Genomic DNA, 20,976 nt, shown 5'->3' with positions numbered 1-20,976 from the left:
GTAGGGACACCAGAAATGAGCTTCACACATTGTACTCATGTGAGGGTGACGAGCGAACGCTTTAACCACTAGGCCAAAGGGCAGACTGACAGACGTACATTGTGGTCGCTATAAAGAAAGAGAGAAGATAACACACATGAAGGAGCTAGCAAACAAACTTTCTTTGGTCGAAAGTTAATTTTCCAAACAAATATAACTGAATAATACTTGAAAAACATGTTCAAAACAGCATCTTTTCAATTAAGCACATAATCTCAATGTTTATGATAACTTTGCAGTTTTGAGAGAAATTTTATTTGCAAAACCAACAAAAACAATCAACTAGATCAATAAAATGAAATGTACAGAGAGAAGTGACATATCCTATTTACAACTTTCTTGTCACATCATCACACAGACTATGGTTATCATTCTGGAACAGGAAATTACAAGCTATTTCAAATTAATTTTATCTGGCAATTAAATAATATCATCAAGGCCTAGACCAACAGAGCTACACAAACTATGACCTTAATAATACTGGATTGTAAAAAAGTAACAACCTTTGAAATTTTAGAAGCATGAACTTGGTAGATGTGTTATCAATTTTGACGTAGAAGGTCTGCCGAGGGAGTCAGTTCACCAGCATTAATACAAAAGGTTAAACATGATGAGATCATGTTTATTCTTGTCATACGTTGTCTGCAGAATTCTAGACTTTTTGTACTTGTTAAAATTTCATGGTGTCCTTTTCAAAACTGTTAGTTTTGTAGGTTAAGGTATTTGTCCTTTTGTATGTAAGAACAAATCTTCAGGTAACCAACAATTCTGAAAACTGAAATAATAAGGCAAAAAAACAAATCGGAAAGTTCCTTGGGGATCGGCATGTAACTACAAATCCTGCTCCTCAGCCATTTCTTCTGTCAATACTGAAAAATATATTTTGCAAATTTGTGTAACAATTGAAGCATAGTGTTATCAATAAAATAAAATGCTTGACTACTGACATCATGTTGGAGAGGTGACTTCAATGTGTACCCAGTTGTTTGTTGGGATTCTTAGTGGAAACATTTTTTTTATAAAAAAGTGTTCTTCGCGGATCATTTTTGTATCGAATCCAAAAAATGCGAACGCTTTAACCACTAGGCTACACGACCACCCCACTGTGGTTAAGATGAACAATGTGAAGACATTGGGCCTGGTTTATATTTAGTATATAAATGATGAATTGCAGGTCTACATAGGAAATGTTTATCTATACACATACAGAATAACAAATATTTGTAGACATCAGTATTTTGAAACTGCATCTACTTTAACTGTTTCCTTTGAGGACCACCGGTGTTAACCTCCAAGTCACAGTTCTGATCTCTGATCTCTCTGGACAATTACTGTCATATTACTTCTTTGAGTGCATGGCATTTAGAAGTTGGAGTGATGAAGTAAGACAAGTTCTATGGATGAACAACTTCTTTATTACAATTAGTGCGACGTTTCGGTGTAGATCCTAACACCTTTATCAAGCATCACTTGCTTGATAAAGGTGTTAGGATCTACACCGAAACGTCACTTGCTTGATAAAGGTGTTAGGATCTACACCGAAACGTCGCACTAATTGTAATAAAGAAGTTGTTCATCCATAGAACTTGTCTTACTACTGTCATATTCTAGGAAGATTTCACTGGGAACAGTGTGATTCAATCTAAGGGAGTTTACAATTCGGGCTATTTTTACAACTGCGATTGTATTGCATTAGTAGCCCACATTGCTGCAATGGTAGCCCATACTTCTGCAATAGTACTGCAATACTTGTTGAATATTGTAATAGCACGACAATAGTAAACCAACTTTAAGGCTTGATAACTATATTAATCAATGTAATGGTAATGAATATTGCTGACATCATAAAGTCAGCCATTTTTTTCCTTGTCTCTACTCAAATCAAAGGGACATAACTCTAATGTGCAGTTGTCAAAGTCCTTGCTGACCAACACACAAGAAGGTTTGCCAATAGCATCATTTATAGTTTAGTTACAACCAACTGCAACTATTGAAACTATCAATTGTAATGCATACTATCAACAATACTACTGGTGTTTAAAATTTCCTTTCTAAATAGTACTATCATAGGGCAAACAATTGTCACATATTGATGGTTCGACATATCGTTACACGCCTAGTCTTAGTCTACTGTCTTTCGAACTGTTGTACAACCTAAAGAGACCTTTACATTCCAACACTAGTTATGCTCATCCCAAATAATGTGAAATTATGAAATTATATCTAGCTCTGAAAAATTAATATCCAGTAAAGACAATTTTCTTTGCAGAAAAAGCATATTTCCAAAGTGTCAATGTCTGTCTGGCAGTTCAAAGTGAGCAAAAAATGATAGAAACTCTCTAGATTTGGTGAAGGCTTCATTTAATGTCCTATAGACCATGAAGGTAAACAACATGCAATTTTAATTCTGAGTGTAATATAATATTGAGCTCTCAATCAGTAGGTTTGTCAGTAGGAATGCCTATAAATTATTATAAAAACAATAATTACATTTTCAAAAGAAATCTGAATCCTTTGAAAAGCATAAAAGAAAAATAGTAAAAAGTTATTTGTGAAAATGTAAATGAATAGAGCACTAGTCCCATTCTCTCAAAACCTTTACAAGAAACTGCAAACATCCACTAAAAGTCTTAACTTCAATATCCCCTTTGAAAACCCACATGAATATAGGGGCATTGGCGGAGCAGCTTGTGAGACACGAAATATTTGAAGTCTAAACTTCAATATCCCCTTTGAAACCCCATGAATCGAGGGGCATTTGTGGTCCGGCTTGTCAGACACGAGATATAGCATCAGACCATGTAGGAAATGACCAAGCAGGATGGAAGTCGCTGATCAATGGGAGACCCTCACCAAACAGAGCAGAGAATTGGACAGCAGCCGATCAGGAGGCTCCTATACTTAATGTCTGCTAACCATCACTGTGACGTCATGATTACCATTTTATTCACCAGTCATGAGCCAACAAGTGCACCGTGCGGACTCATCATGATAGCTATTACCCAGGCCGGGAAAACAAGCTGGGCAACACTGGTCAGTGGATATCAATAGATACCATGCTGGCCAGACCAAAGGAGGTGAGGTGAGGTGAAATTGGGTTTAACGTCGCGTCCAAGATTATTGCACTTATATAGCGACGTGCATGCACGTGTATGTGTGTGTGTGGCTGCTTGTACTAGTCCGGACTGATGCCGATTTATAGTGCTAGCTCACTGAGATACCATGCCGCAGTTTAACATGAATACCCCACTCAGACACAGTATACTGACTCCGAGCCGACCAGTCCTTGTTTTAGCCCTTTAATGCCGAGCGCCAGACAGGGTAACAACAAGTACAATCTTTTAACGTCTTTTTGTATGACGCGGCCCGGGATCGAACCCTGGACCTTCCGCTCTCCGGGCGGACGCCCAGACCAAAGGAAAAATCGACGTCGACCTGGGAAATTGTCCTGGGAAATTATTGTGGTTACTTATGATGGTGAGATATAGGATGAGAGCCTGGAATGGTTGTGTTTTTTATTGTAGAAGTTAGTCGAGACATAAACTGTAGTAGAGTTGATGTCAGTGATGAGCGAGTGAGTGAGTGAGTGAGTGAGTGAGCAAATTTGGTTAAACTCTGCTTTAGATCAGTATTTCAGTTGTGTCACTGCAACATTGAGTAAGTGAATGAGTGAGTGAGTGAGAAATTTGGTTCAACACAGCTTTAGAACAATATTTCAGTTGTGTCACATCATGTCAGTGAATGAGTGAGGAAGTGAGTGAGTGAGCGAGCGAGTGTGGCTTAACGCTGCTTTAGAACAGAATTTCAGTTTTTTTCTTCATGTCAGTAAGTGAGTCAGTGAGTGAGTGGTTATTTCATTTGAGGAGGCACTATGAATGCGCTCAGTTGTGCCCATCTAATAAAAAAACACCAAGCCATCCATAAGGCTATCTCAAGCCCTTGTTGCTCTCAAGTGTATACCACACATACAGATCAATAATCAGACACACCTACAATTCAATCTCACTTAATGTCCTCATCCTGAATCCTAAAACTGAAGAAAACTTGCTCAGTAATTCCAATCTTCCCTTCTGACCGAGTTTTCAATTATCATATCGTCTTTCAGCCACAAAAAAAAAAATGCTGGGTATTTTCGTCCAAAGTGTGTATTTTCGTGCCACTAGGAATACCCTCCCCAACTGAGATGGTGTAGCATAGAGCCGGTGTTTGCGGAGTGATCATATAGCAACATGGTTCAACAACACCGTCTTAGTGTTCCCGACAATGTTTGTCAAGCAACGCGGGTATCTAAACTGACCTCTGAACTCCGTCTCCCCCCAACTCGGGATCTCCAGCGATGCACACCTATTTGTCATGTGTCGGCAGATATTAACTAATTTCTCTAAGCTACTTGGTCAACATCAAGCAATTTGTCATTTTTTGGGCAGAACAGATTGTAGGTCAGTGGTTTATTATCAAAGTAAAGAAAAGAAGAGATCCTCTTGTATACAAAGCAGTAAACCTTTCATCCGAGATATGTCGCTGCCTTGTCACTCCTACGTGTATTGATATCATGTGTACAATATTTTAATATTGTCGGCAAGGAATGTTTATCATTACCAGTACATTGTATAGACAGTGGGTGAGGGATTTGGGTTTCATCTTTTGGATTCACTGGTTGTACAGTTGAGGCAAGACCCTGATGGACTATCAAGTAAGTTGTCAACACAGGGAGGCCAGCAACCCAGCCCCAAAGGGACTACCAAGTCATTATGACAACAGAGACGGCCAGGCAGGTAGCACGACACACAGGGCCAGCATCCCAGCCCGTGGGACCACGGTGGAAGTCCGACAACACAGAAGGCCAGGCAGGTAGCACGACACACAGGGCCAGCATCCCAGTCTGAGGGACCACAGTGGAAGTCCGACAACACAGAAGGCCAGGCAGGTGGCACGACACACAGGGCCAGCATCTCAGTCTGAGGGACCACGGTGGAAGTCTGACAACACAGAAGGCCAGGCAGGTAGCTTGACACACAGGGCCAGCATCCCAGTCTGAGGGACCACGGTTGAAATCTGACAACACAGAAAGCCAGGCAGGTGGCACAACACACAGGGCCAGCATCCCAGCCTGAGGGACCACGGTGGAAGTCTGACAACACAGAAGGCCAGGCAGGAAGCTGGACACACAGAGCCAGCATCCCAGCCCCCAGGGCTCTTGTCAGACATGTTTGTGTGCAGAGACATGTTTACTCACGCTGGTACAGGTGTTGGAGGGAATGTAAAAGCCGGCAGAGACATTAGCTTGTAGCTCCTTCAGTGTCAACAGATCAACAACCCAAAAGCAAACACACAGCTACCTGTCTGTGGCAGCCATGGCCAAATCCCCGCAATCTCTGGGCACACAAGCCATCTATATACACACCTACAGACAGTTTCTCCCTCCAATATGGCTGACAACAACATTCAGATATGTGGACACTAATATCCCCACTCCCCTCTCCCAGCCACTCTAATTCAAAGGGCTCCACAAGTTGTTAATTCAAACAGAGCCAGGCGAAGCCATGGTCTATTCAGCCAGCTCTCTGGCCTTTGTCAGGGGCCATTATGAGGAGCTTGGAAGACAAACAGTGCAATGACTTGGGAGGTGCTGTTGATGGCATCAGGGAAGACATAATGTCAAGTCAACCTCGGGGGGGGGGGGGGGGGGGGGGGGGTGAACATGAGGGAGAGGGGTGGGGAGGCGAGTGATAGAAGAAGCGGGGGTGATGGAGAAAGGACAGTGGATGATGGGGGCGAGAGGGGGACTGACTCTAGGGTTGGGATGGAGTGTCAGGCCTTGAGATGAGATGAGGGAAAATCAAGTGATATCAGTTGGGAGTGAGTGAGTGAGTGAGTGAGTGAGTGAGTGAGTGATTGAGTGAGTGGAGCAGTGATTTATCTGAGATTGTCAGCTAAAGTGATCATGGCATGCAAGCTGAAAACAAACCTTATCTTGTTTCTTAAATTCGTTATTTTCATAAATATAGTTGTATTTGCAAAATGCATTGGTTTCATTTTAAATGTAAAACTAAGAATTGAAATCCTTCCGTAGTGTATGAAAACATTTTTTATTCATAAGAACCTTTCCTTTTCTGCTGTGGAGTCAAGGAAACTAGATTTGGTTTAGTTTGATCTAGACTTGCCTAGGCTTTTAGTACAAAATATATATATATATATATATATATATATATATATATATATATATATATATATATATACACACACACACATATATATATATATTACACAGACATGGCGCAGGACTAATCCTTTCCCTGTATTTGTCTTATTATCAATGACAAAACTGCAACATCGCCTGCATTCCAGATTATTACATAGAACATAGATTATTTACAGTTCTTGCCTACTGAGATACCATACCGCAGTTTAACATGAATACACCGGACTCCAAGCAGACCAGTCCTTGTTTTATCCCCTGAAAGACGAGCACCAACAACCATCTTTTAACGTCTTTTGGAAAGGCACAGCCGGGGATCGAACATGACCTTCCGCTCTCCGGGTAGACGCTCTGTCCACAACACCACAGAGTCGGTCCCAGCTGACAGCTAACTGTGCGACATCTGCTTCACTTCGGACATAGACCAAGTCATCTGGTATCGACTGGAGAAGAAGTCTACGACTAAGACGTCTTAGAGATTAGAGGCCAGATCACCCGAGGGTTGCGAAATATATTTTGACTGGTTAAGATAAGATGATTATTGCATTCGCAGAGACAGGTAAACAGAATTACATTTACATAGAAATCAGCGTCTAGAAAACACAGACCATTGAACCAAGCCAGGGAAGAGAGGTTTTTTTTAAACTATTTATAGTTCAAGATAACAAAAATAAGTCTGAAAGTAGAATCTCTAGCTTGAGGAAAGAAAGAGGGCTTTCTTCGTTTATTGACATTGAAAATACCTATCTTCTGCACAGTATAATGACACAAGGAGCACTGGGTGTACAGTGGCCGTCTGCCATGTCGGTGGCTAGAACAACATAGAAACCTAAAGACAATATTGTACATGGTTACTTGTACACGAGTGTGGTGTAATTAAAAAACCTGCATTAAAATCAAATAGCTGTGGACATGTAGTATCATGTTCAACCAAATGTGTATGTATTCAAGAGTAGAGTGGGAGGATATGTATACTGATCAAAATAAGTTAGGGATCATAAATATTTTTTTAAATATTCTTAAGTAGCTGCATGCTCAGTCTTCACTACAAAAAAATATCCCCCAAAATATTCATGATTTCTAACATTTTTTGTCCAGTATACTACTCAAAAGAAGTGAAAGAACACCAAATCCGTCCATATTCCTTCAGTTAATCTGACCACAGTAATAAGAATCGTTTGTTCTTTAACTTTGTTCAAGTAGTATATATGTACTATTTGACAGCACTTGATTGAACTCTTATACTTGATGTTAAGACAACTGATACCTGTGTTTGAAGTTTGGACAGTATTTCCAATGACATGGCGACAGGTCCTTTGTGTTGTGGGTACTGACAAACCAAGGATCAGTTTGGGAGAAAATCTCAGCAGATCATAGAAACTAAGGGATGCAACTCTGCACAGCAAGCTGAACCACCCATGCTCCTTTGAAGTATTGAAAATTCAACCATGACATTTTAGAATCCTGCATTCTGATTGGTCCATTGGTATCAAATTTACATAAGACCATGACTTTGTTGATTGACTTGTGTGTTTGGTTTCAAATATAATTACAAGCATCAAATCTACATTTGAAACCCCTGAATTGAAAACTGGGTGTTACCTTATACAGTGTGATGATGATCATGCAAAATCAACAATTTCAAATGAAGAATTTAGTGTTACCTTTGAAATCTTCATTGGAATACACAAAATACTGGGTGACTGATCATAGTCACTGATTGGTCGAGACAAGCTTATTCTAACCAATAGCAATTCAAGACAGCCCATCAGTTTACCATCAATAACCTCATTACATCTGATTATTGTTGTGCAACTAGCCAAAAAACAGAGCAGACGCCATAACAAATATTCTCCGAACAAGAAGTGACAGTTACCAAAATTCAATAACTGTATGCATAATGAAAAGACACAGATCCATGTGGGACATTCGGAAAGATAGCGTGATGAATTTTTGTACACTATTCAACTAACCTCGATCAGCGGAGATACTTAACAAAAGTACCGACATACAAACATCACGCAACGTTTCCACTCAATACAGTTTCACATTGTACACATACAACCTGCTCATCTTCTGTGCAATCAGCTTGCGCCAGGAAAGGAAATTAAAAATGGCAATGTGTTGAATTTCACACAATATGATTAGCTGCTAGTTATTATGCAGTGGAAACATCTGCATGGTCTCCAAACAAGACACGAGATTATGTAGTACAGGGGTACACAGATAGAGCAATGGCAATCAATAGCGTATTTGTTTTATGTATCATTGTACTGAATGATGTTCAGTGAAGTAAAATGGCGTTTTATGTCAAGTTCAAGATTATTGAACTTATATAGCGACATGTGTGCGTGCGTGCTTGCGTGCGTGCCTGTGTGCGTACATGCATGTGTGCATATGTATGTGTGAGTGTGTGTGGCCGCTTGCACTAGTCCGAACTAATGCCGAGTTTATAGTGCTAGCCAGTTGACATACCATGCCGCAGTAACACTCAGACAGCATACTAACTCCGAGCCTGCAAGTCCTTGTTTTCGACCATTAATGCCGAGCGCCAGGCAGGGAAACAACAAGTACTATCTGTAACTTCTTTTAGTATGACGTGGTCGGGTATCGAACCCCTACCTTCTGCTCTACCACTAGACCATGGAGTCGGTCTGAATGATGTTCAACTGAATAATCAAGCATAACTGCTTTGAAGAATGGTAGGCATATTCTGCATTCATTTCTGTACACATACTGCAAAACTTTGCAAAGTTAAATCAAATTAACCAAATTATTCTTACCTTGATTATGGCTACTATGTCAAGTCTAAGCAGAAAACTGTGAGTGAGTGAACTGGGTTTAGCATCACATCGAAATGTATTTTAGTAATACCAGCTTGATTTTAGAAGTCCAAAGTGCAATGGGGTGAAACCCATGAGAATTGATAATTGCTGACCAAGAATTGTGATCATGTGGGATTCAAGCCAACAACCAGCTCATCCTGGTGCAATGAAGGGAAACAACTCTGCACCTGGGGCCACCCATGCTCAAAATGATATGTGACTACCAACTGAATTATTCTCAATCATAGTTCTGATCATTCTTGATTCTGTAAGACACATTTGCCCAATCTTCATATATCATAGACAAGAAAATACGCCTCTGCTAAAATGATTGTCCCATTAATTGGCGCCTATCATACAAGGCATAACAAGATGGAACTCTTGAAACACAGGGGTAGACACTTTTGGTCTTATCTAACTAGTAGATTACATAAAATAATTAGTCCCTCGAAATATTCACTAGTGTCGGACTCTCAGACTAGTGGCTGTGTGTACACTGGCATCTGGAGTTGTAACTAATACACTAGCTTACAGAATCATATGTTTTTCAAATACATATATTCATATTTTCATATTTTTTACATACAGCCCTCTGCAAACATACTTTAGCTGTCACCATACGGTAGGTTTTCATCAACTTACACAGTTTTTAGTGAACTTAAAGAACTAAAACTAATTGCTGATTAAATCAACGTTACAAAACTCGGAAGAACTTGACATACTAAATCTTGGAGGCACACATGAGATTGTCCTTTCTTTCTTGGGATCAGTCTTTGCGTTTCTTGAGAGAATTTTGAAAATGATGGGGTTTAAAACTATAGATGGTGTGTATTTCCCCCGGAAACCTCACAGTGTGGTACCACTACTGACCTTATTTAGTAAATGAACACTACACGTTGGTTGGTCAAATTAACTTGATAAAATCAATTTCATTATTTCACAATTCCCACCCACAATTGTACCAAAATAACTTGCCACCAGAAATCCTATTTGACAGCTTGTCAACTTCAAACAAACATCTCTTCACGAAACCCTCGAACGCCATCATCAAACATGGTGTTTACAAGATCAAAATGGGACCTCATCTTATACAGGCAATATCGCAGAATAACCTCCGCAAAGTGCATCAGCAGATCACATGTCCTCAGTCCCACTCAAAAAAATGGGACAAACTAATTTCATTGTTAGTTTCTCATCTGCAAAAGATGCTGTTTTCCATAGCAACAAATCCATCACATCCTCGTTCTGAGTCAATGGCATTGCAGTAAAGCTGCCACAAGTCGCCCCTCGCGAGGCAGCTTCTCCGATTGTATTTCCAACCATATATCCGGAACACTAGCAGCAAAATACCTCGGAGATAAGAGGGATTAACACCTTCAACTCAGGCTCTGCTGTAGGCCGGCCTTGGCACCACCTTTTGTTTGGCCTATTTTTAATTTATATTCTGCAAGCTGAAAGTCTTTGAGATTTTTTTAATTTGAAGAGTGAAATATTTTTGCCTTTCTAATTAAGTTCCATTTTTGTGAAGAATTGCAAAGGAAGAAGTGTGTGTATGTCAGCATCTGTGTATTAACTTCGCTGGCAACTATCCAAGGAATTCAGATAGTTATAATAACTTATACTGATAAAAATTCAAGGTAAAACATTCAATAGCTTTCTCATGCATATCATCCTTCAATGGTAACAAAATGTGTACTGCCATCCAATATTGATAAAATCATATTAATATGGATATTTGTACTGTTAAAATACAAAATTATGCATGTATACTGAATGCATATCACTGATGGTTTTTACACAAATATATCAACTGCCTGGTATACATAATGATGTCTGATCCAATGAGGCCCTAGTTCCCGAGTGAGCTGGGTTCAATCCTGCTTCAAACATGTCAGTTCAAGGTGGACAGCCACAAGAGATGTTGTCATGAACACTTCTGACAAACCCAGTGTCATAATCTGGGTGAATCTGGGATTCAAACACATGGGCACAAAATTCTAGTTTGCCTAAGGGATGCAACTCTGTACGGCTAATTGTGGCACCAGAGGCGACAGTGCCCCCACCAATTGGTCGTGTATCACATCATTAGGTGTACATCCGCAATGCATCAAACCTCAAACACTTAGGTGTGTGTCCCGACTTTAAGGCACTAGGCTCTGCAGTTCACCTACCTGTATTGTGAGCTTGGAGAAGTGGAGTCTGGGTGTCAGTAATTTCAGTATCTGATGTGTGTAAGGCAACTCCCACATAGCACGTATATCCTCATAGGGATCTGTGTCTGCAAATACAACAACACTCGTCACATAGTTATCACATGTACATGAGGCTTAAAACAACATGAGCAGTGGCCTTCCAAGAGAAGCAGTACAATATACTAGGCTTTAACTAGAAGCAGTAGGATATACAAGGCCTTCGAACAGAAGCAGTATGATATACAAGGCTTCCCAACAGAATGATATACAAGGCCTCCCAACAGAAGCAGTATGATATATAAGGCTTCCCAACAGAATGATATACAAGGCCTCCGAACAGAAGCAGTAGGATATACAAGGGTTCCCAACAGAATGATATACAAGGCTTCCCAACAGAAGCAGTAGGATATACAAGGCTTCCCAACAGAAGCAGTAGGATATACAAGGCCTTCCAACAGAAGCAGTAGAATATACAAGGCTTCCCAACAGAAGCAGAATGATATACAAGGCTTCCCAACAGAAGCAGTAGGATATACAAGGCTTCCCAACAGAAGCAGTAGGATATACAAGGGTTCCCAACAGAATGATATACAAGGGTTCCCAACAGAAGCAGTAGGATATACAAGGCTTCCCAACAGAAGCAGTAGGATATACAAGGCCTTCCAACAGAAGCAGTAGAATATACAAGGCTTCCCAACAGAAGCAGAATGATATACAAGGCTTCCCAACAGAAGCAGTAGGATATACAAGGCTTCCCAACAGAAGCAGTAGGATATACAAGGCTTCCCTACAGAAGCAGAATGATATACAAGGCTTCCCAACAGAAGCAGTAGGATATAAAAGGCTTCCCAACAGAATAATATACAAGGCTTCCCAACAGTAGCAGAATGATATACAAGGCTTCCCAACAGAATGATATACAAGGCTTTCCAACAGTAGCAGAATGATATACAAGGCTTCCCAACAGAAGCAGAATGATATACAAGGCCTCCCAACAAAAGCAGAATGATATACAAGGCTTCCCAACAGAAGCAGTAGGATATAGAAAAAACATTGTCCTTCAACCATAATTTTGGCACCTGTTTTTCAAAATTAGTTTCTATTCAACACTCAATCACAAGACGAAAGTTGATTATCATGGAATGATAACAATTGACCTAACTATAAATACAAGTTTTGCAATAAAAAACAAATGAAAATATTTTCTTCATTGTTATCATGAATTTTGTGACCATCGTCATGATCCTGTCGTTGGGGGTAAGAACAGACGATTTAACGTCTCACAACAACAGAAACTTATTGTGAAAAACAGAGTGCCAAAATGATGAATGACGGCCTATAGAGGTCTATATCTTCAGCTTGGAGTTGTTACCCATGTCACAGTTCCACGACAGCCATGGATGTCACACCACTACACTGTACCTACGACACAGCTATTACAACAAACATGGTAGATTGGGGTCTCATTCTATTACGACCATATTGCACACATCACACAGCCATTCCTTCAACAAACAACCAATTGAATCTTTTGGGTTGAGGACCAAATAATAAGCCTAGATTGTGTAACTGAAACCGCAAGATAGCATACAGCTTGAGACATTGGGTGTTCAGTTCTCGGTGTAAGCATTATTTCTAAATTAGCGTCAGTCGTTGGCAGTTGCGCTTCTAAACAGAAACAGCAAGCTGATATGCATGCTGGCTGTCATGCTCCTAAATAATCTGAACAGAACAGGACTCCACATACATTACAAGCTGTGTATTGGCGTCAAATATGCAAAATATATATCACTATTACACGTTACTTTTGAGTTGCTTGTGTATAAATACGCATGACAATTTCATTAAAATAACAGTATAACAGTGTGTAATTGCTTAATGCATCTTTTTCTCCTTAACTATCTGCATTTTCTTAAAAGATCTTTATTTACTGATTGAATGCAGGCGTTACATGTATATGAACTCATTTCTTGTTAATCACTCATGTATGTTGCTCCTGGGATTACACTAAATGTCACACACTTCGGGCTGCACACAATCAGATACAAATTTGAAGTCACCTAAAACAGCATTTCAGCAGAATAAGTTCTAAAAATGTCAACTCACTGGTGTATAATTCCCCAACAGACTGAATTCAAGGCAGGAAAATAATACTGAATAGTATTCAGTGAATACCCAATGTGAATGATAACTTGTGAGTAAACATTCAATAGCTAAAAAATTTATGGAGATCTGCATCATCATTGAACTGGTGTGGGGATTCCTGCGCAGAATAAGCCTGCTGACAATGTAGTGTTAATTAAGCATGGGAGACAGTGGGTCATTGTCCCCATAAGAGTACCAAGATTCAAATACTAAACAATGAGTGAGAGTATGACTTTACGACGCTTTTAGCAATATTCCAGCAATATCTTGGCGGGGACACCAGAAATGGGCTTCACACATTTTACCCATGTCGGGAATCGAACCCGGGTCTCCGGTGTGTTGAGCGAACGCTTTAACCACAAGGCCCCAAATACAAAAGAGAGAACCCCTGCACAATTTCAAACACATTCTAGGATTTAGCCAGGATTTTAAACTAAGTGCCCCTGGCACACAAATTGGGCAAAATGGTTTCAGATAGGGATTTTATAAAAGTTTCTAAACTATTTTGAGATTGCATTTAATGCAATAATATAAAACAAAGCATTAAACCTGTTCCTATTGATTGGTTTGTTATGCGTGAATACAAGTTAGTTCTACAAAGCCATAAAATTTAGCTACTAGTTATATCTACTAATACATTGTCACAAGAATTGGGAAAAATTTAGTTCCAAATTGGGAATTTTTATTGACATTTGCTGCAGACTTCAGGCTAAATATCAACCTCTGAGCACATCTAGATAAATCACTGCACATTGCTATGCGAGTCAAACGCTGTAGTATGGGGATGGAGGTTACCCTAAGACACTCACTTATTTCCTAAGACATTCATGAAATATTAAAAAGCTTTACTGTTCCATATTGTCCACCAAGTGAGCATCCTGTACGAGAACCTTCTGCTGTCACAGGGTCAACGCTGGGAACATAGGTGTCACAATGTTTATATTGCCTTTAATCATTCATACAGGTTTTTTTGACGGATATAGCTAGTGCCTGCATTTTCTTTCATCCAGTTCCATAATCATCGGAAAAAGACAGACAGAAGTAGACTAGTAAAACTCAAGAATACAATTTTTTAATTATTTTACTTTCACAAAGGTAACGTGGCATCAAAATCCTTGCAAGGACCTGATAAGTGAGATTTATCTAGCAATGCTAATCGAAAACTGCATCCACTGACAAATATCGTCCCTGGAGGACGGAGACCTGATTATCAGCACTCGATTGGTCTGCCACCTTGTCATCCTAAAGTGATGGTACCCACCATACATCAATACTGAAATGTCCACCACAGTGGTCTCCCTTTACCGCAGGGCCACGTCGTGATACACTGATGCAGCCATCTCGAAGAGACACTGAATGTATCACGTTTTGACGACATACTTTTTACCAGCTGCTATTATCTTTTACACCTTAAAATTACATTAATGATCCTAACATCAAGTGCTTTTTGTGTCTGGTACGAAATGCAGTGGATGAGTGAGTGAGTGAGTGGGTCTGGGTGGGTGAGTGAGTGAGTGAGTGAGTGAGTGAGTGAGTGGGTGGGTGGGTGAGTGGGTGAGTGGGTGAGTGGTGATCGTGTAGGCTTAAAGGTGAGTTTCTATAGCTGATGCCTACCCCTTACACAAAACACCAGAATCCATACTCTTGCTATCCTATCTACCCAAGAGTAAATGAGTATGGTTTTATTTTATTTTTTAAACAATATTCCAGTCATATTACAGTGGGGGACACCAGAAATGGGCTTCACACATTGCAGGTAAACAACCCAGGCCTTTTGCATGACAGGCAAACGCTTTAACCACAAGGCTACCCCATCCCCGCTTCATTAAAGAAGTACACTGGCTCTATTTATCATTCCATTCAAAGCAGCCCCCTATATTCATGCTGGTCTGCTAGCCTGAGTTTACTTAATTGCGCCGAGGACAAGACTTAAATTTCAAAGGCTGTTACTTTTAATTTGTATGACTGGTACAGGGTTTTACCTTGACCTACAAAACCAATATCATAGGACCTCAAAGGAAATATGAGCGTCCTGTAAAGTAAAAAATATTTAATGATTACTTAAATTACAGGAACTTTATACATTTTGTCAAGAATATAGTACAATGAATATTACTGTGCATCCCTCAGGATGCAATACATATTTTTTTGGTGTCCATTCTATACATTTGTGTATACAGGGCACACATTTCTGCGTTGCATAAAACCCTGCAGGTACATTCTGGCTTGTTAGGTCAAAATTATGCAAGCAGGTTAAGCAATTTGTCAGCTACAAACTAGTGAAAAAAGGTTTATACTAGTCACCTGTGATTAGTCTTTTTAAAAAATGAATTTCTAAGACTGCAAAGTAGATCTAATGTTTACTGACGGCAACACAACAAAATTAATCAGTTACAGTAGGTCAAAGCTTGATCCTTAGAGCAACTATAACAGAGCCCGCATCTTAGCATCCAAGAACTGTCACACAGAAAACTCTTAATCAGAGCTACAGATAAGCTGTGTATTTGCGTTAAATATCCCCCCAAAATATTCAACTTTCAATTAACTTGCGTACAGAAACGCATACATTTAATGAAAAACTCAAATGCATAAAAACAGCATGCGTAAATACCCAATGAATCATTTTTAGCATGCGTACAATGGAGCTAATTTCCAAAACACAGTTATAAGCTAGTTTACTTTCTGAGTCTAGCCTATAGTTAGAACCCTTATATACATATGAAACATTATATTTTTTTTTTTTTAAATCTCCAAATCCTTACTCATTTTGGGGAAAACCCAATAGAGTGATGAATAAATGAGTGAAAAATATTGGTTACCCTATGAAAAATGTTAAAACCCAATTAAAATAGAAACCTTCGAGTAAAAACTGAAATTGCTCAAAAAGTTATCTTGAGCTCTGCTTAATATTACTCTAACAATGACAACAGTACTCATAACCTACAATCTTAAAACAAAACCACATACCAAAATAAAATTTCAATATTTGCTTACGTTATCTAACCCTGCCCGACCCCACACAACACATCCACCAGAGGCCCTCTCTATGACAATGTGTTATAATACAATCTTACACAAATTTTTCGCAAAGCCGAGTCAAAGTTGACCTTTGACCTATGACTGACTAACATGGGCAGGTCAAAGGTTAAGAATGCAGCCATAAACTACTAAGAGAAGAGCCGACTAGTTCTTGATAATGCAGGTAGAGGGAGCCTTTGGTATGAGAATAATTTCAACATGCTGGCGAGGTTCGTATTACCTCCCCGAGCTCCACAAAGGCACGACTACCTACTGACAACAATACCCAAGTCAACACCTTGTTGTTTTTTCTAAGAATATTACTATGACAAGCTATTAGACACGACTTTTATTTAAGGGCTTCTGGGTCAACATGGGACATAAATTTTCTGTCCCTGTTTAAACAGAAGATGTTTAACAAGCTCAAGAAGTTCATAGTCCATGGTTTATTAGAAGTCTACTTTGGGGGTAGAAAATCTCTTAAGGGTACCCTTCACATGAGGGTTCTTTAAGAACAGTTAGAATGGCCATCTTTATTGACCTATCATGAGAATGAAACACTCCAGTCGGCAGACATCATGATCTGATCTGAAGATGTATCATTAATCACTGACTGCTACTTTGTTCAATAATGCATGTTTGACATGTGAGGGCTGAGTGCTATATTCATCTGTTGCTATTCATGAAAGGTTAACACAGTCAAATATATAGAGTGAGTGAGTGAGTTGGGTTTAACGTCGCTTTTAACATTATTCCAGTTATATCACAGCGTGTAGGAGGAAAGCCCAAAGTGATGCAGGTCTTAGCTGTTTACCACTTCGGTGAAACCCACAAGCACAGGTATGGTGCTGACAAACCTAGAAACATAATCGGGGTGAACCGGGATTCGAACCCACAATCATAGGTTTTTGGCGTGTCCAGGGTACGCAACTCCGCACAGCGAAACCGTGGCGCCCTAGACGAATGGGCCACCCGTACCCCCTCAGTCAAATATAACATACATGAGTGAGTGAGTGAGTGAGTTTCTAACATGGGTGAGCTAGTGGTTTAACATGATTTCAATGTAGATGTTAAAGGTTAACCGTTTTTGGTGCTGACAAAACCTAAATTGGGGAAAATCTGGGATTCAAACCAAGGAACATGACTCTGACGCCTCAGAGACACAACTCAACTCACGGTCAATTTTGGCTACTACGGCTATTGACAATTGAGAGAGTGAGCGAGTTTTACTTAACATGATCGAACCCGGACCAGGCCAACCATGGAATCATTTGGACACGATGACAAATCACACATGGCAACCCATCTTCCAGAGAAGGCAAGCGTATCCACTATCCTATAACAAAACCTTGCCACATGGAGCCTCCTTTTATTGGCTCGATCCTGGCACCACCTCACGTAGATCACAAGTTATGCCCCTTGTAATGAAAACACGATATCCAATCAGATCACTGTTCTTATCTTGTATGGCTTCACAAAAATGGCGACTACACAACGATCAGGTCATGTATACACTGAAGTTGACTGAAAATTTATCTTTATCAGTCATACAGAAGTCAGAAGGAATTGATTGTTTTCTATCCATATCTTGTCATTTTTGAAAAAAATACCCAAACTGAGCTGTGGACTAAAAGAAACACTTGTTTTCTCACCTCATCACCATGTTTCAAACAAAAAACTCCAGAATTAGCTACGGAGTAGTCTGCCCCTCAACAACTTCCTACCCAGTAGCGCCCTCTCTAGCTACTGGTCATCTAGTCCTGCACCATGACCGTGGAATATATTTATTTTATGAAAAAAAATATTCTAGAAATGCATACAAAAGCAAGCTCCATATGGCTGCCAGCTCTAGCCAGCTCTATTCCACAATCAGCATAGGAATTTATTTTAAATTTTTAGAGTCAAGATGGATTTTGTGTAATAAAAGATTTCAGAGACTAAATGTTAGCCTACTGGTCATCCTCCCTTCCAGTAGTTCTACTCTGTGCACTCATGTTTGTGTGCCCTCTCATGGCTACGCAGAAAACTGTTTGTATCTTCCGCTTATCAAATCATTTTTCCAAAAACAACCTGTCCAAAATAAGCTGTGGACCAGTTTGCCCTCAGCAAGCAGCTCCTACCCAGTATCAGCCCTATCTAGCCACTAGTCATCCTCTCACCCTTGCACTCTGTGCACCCGCACCCATGTTTGTGTGGCCCTTTATGACTAACATCCCTGTTATTTAACACCTAGGAGACTGCCTGTCCCACAATGCCCAGCCTCTTTAAATGCTGCCAGCTTGAATAACTGACCATGCCTGGGGCCATTCTTGACCCCACTGGTCAGGGTTGGTTGTGAGGCAGATTAGGGCCTGTATTTACGCACATGAATAACTTGGGGGGTAATCTCCTTTTGAGTGATGACACTGTTTGACTTGGGGAAAGTTTGTGAATGAACGTGATTGGAGGTCACTTCATGAATAATTAGGAATAGTGGAACTTGGATACTTGTGAATGGATCATTGTGAAATGGGAAATTAAGATATTTGTGAACACAAAATCTTGGATAATGATGGATGCATTTGTCAGTCGTGAAGTGTGGTGCCTTAAAATTACTGAGTCTTGGATAATTATGAAATCATTAAATGTGAATCCTTGTAATTGGGAATATTGAAATCTCCAAATTGTCAAACATGAATTTGGATAAATGTGGTTAAACCAGTAACAAATGGTCATATCACCTAACACAGCCAGCCGTGTGTGTTAAGCCTCCAGGACCAATATTGCTGCTACATCACAATGGATAACACCAAGAATGGTATTAACTAAATGAGTGAGCTTTATTTTAGCCTGCCTTCAACATCATGATGGAGAAGCACCAAAACCAGGCTTCACACATTCTACCCATGAGGGAATCAAACTCAGGCCTTCGGCATTGCAAGCAAACGCTGTACGTACCGGGCTACCCACCCATTAACATATGGAACGCTGTGGGTCATCGAATCAAGGTGTATCAAAGATACTTTCTATAATTCTATATCTATCAACTGCACATAGATCTACTAATCATAGCTGATAATCCACACATCAACACTAAACTCGACTGAAAATGATGCCAGAAAATCAATTCAAGCGAGTGAACATTCGTAGCACACTTTACTTCACTAACAAACATCACTTCAATTCATCGCATGTATTGTTCGCTCAAACATCAAGATGGATGTTTTATGTTTAGTTAACTCCATTTTTCACAATTTGGAAACCACATCACAGCAGGTACCCTCACGAACAGGTTTCAGATGGCTGATTTGGGTGAACAAATCTCGAAACCAACAAAGGCTGAGTACTGGTATATAGCAATCGATGACAGCCTGTTGGCTTCCAGGTGATACATGCAGTATATAAACACACATTTACAGTGGCAACGGATGGTTTAACATCTTCACTTTAATTTGAGAATAAAATGTCATCTGGAATATCTACCATATCGACACGATAAACTAATCAATAGCTTCACCGACTGTACTGAGTACATTTTGTTTTGTACATACACAATGGCAAAAACTGTGTCAAAGAAATATATGAATATTTAATGGAAAGGCAGATGTAAACATGACAACCATAACACATGTCATCATCAAGGTTGGATTGGGTTGGGCTTAACACCTCTCTGAAAAGTACTCCATCAAGGTTTACATCCAGGACTGATGCCCACTTATAGTGCTATCTCAATGAGATACAGTTATCAAGTTTAACATGAATACCCCACTCTGCCACAGTATACTGACTCCAAGCCGACCTATCCTTGTTTTAGCCCGTTAATGCCAAGCATCAGACAGGGTAACAACAAGTACCATCTTTTAACGTCTTTTGGTATGACGCGGCCGGGGATCGAACCCCTGACCTTCGCTCTCCGGGTGGATGCTCTACCACTAGACCACGGAGGAGGTCCATGGGTAACAGTAATAGTGAGTTATTCCACTGCTCATGCAAGCCACTGTAAATATGTATATTCATTTTAATAATTGTCCACTTGTAAAATGCATAACTCCAAATGCAATGTGTGCTTGAAGCACCCCTTTATTATTACCCCGTCAGTGGACTAGTGTGCACTCAAATTTTCATTCTCTGCTCCATGGGGACCATACAACCGAAGCTGCCTGTGACATGCTAGGTTAACAGTCACACTGCCATCCCATCCTGCCTGGTACCCATTCACTGCCGGGTGAACAGTATGAGTGAGTATGGTTTTACGCCGCTTTTAGCAATATTCCAGCAATATCACGGTGGGGGACACCAGAAATGGGCTTCAAACCCCGGGTGAACAGAGGCATATTTTGAACAAAGTCACAATGCAAACAAAAATACATTATCATGACTCAAGTGTCAAGATTTGTATCAATACATGATGTAGGTGTATTGCGACACCCCTTCAAGGCAGATGACAATGCCATACAGTCACAGAAGCTAGAAGAGTGAGAAAGTGAGTTGGGTTTAACGCCGCTTTTAACAATATTCCAGTTATATCATGGCGTGTCAGCTTAAGGTGGGAGGAAAGCCCGAAGTGATGCAGGTCTCA

General features: G+C 40.0%; 1 protein-coding gene across 6 annotated transcripts in view; it reads right to left on the bottom strand.

Annotated features, from left to right (window-relative positions):
* The window catches only part of LOC139462534 (B-cell CLL/lymphoma 9 protein-like), a 144,758-nt gene that overhangs the window by 84,416 nt on the left and 39,366 nt on the right, over window positions 1–20,976 (bottom strand). For all 6 annotated transcript variants that reach the window (XM_071244322.1, XM_071244323.1, XM_071244324.1 and 3 more), the window contains one exon: window positions 11,235–11,341. In XM_071244322.1, coding sequence (XP_071100423.1) covers window positions 11,235–11,341 — 107 coding nt within the window. The remainder of the gene's footprint in view (window positions 1–11,234; window positions 11,342–20,976) is intronic.

This window comes from Haliotis cracherodii, unplaced genomic scaffold, assembly GCF_022045235.1.
Source record: "Haliotis cracherodii isolate W230 unplaced genomic scaffold, xgHalCrac1.p SCAF_15, whole genome shotgun sequence".
In the NCBI taxonomy this organism is placed as follows: domain Eukaryota; kingdom Metazoa; phylum Mollusca; class Gastropoda; order Lepetellida; family Haliotidae; genus Haliotis; species Haliotis cracherodii.
Note: the sequence above shows the minus strand (reverse complement) of the source record. Positions and strands in the feature narration are given on the sequence as shown.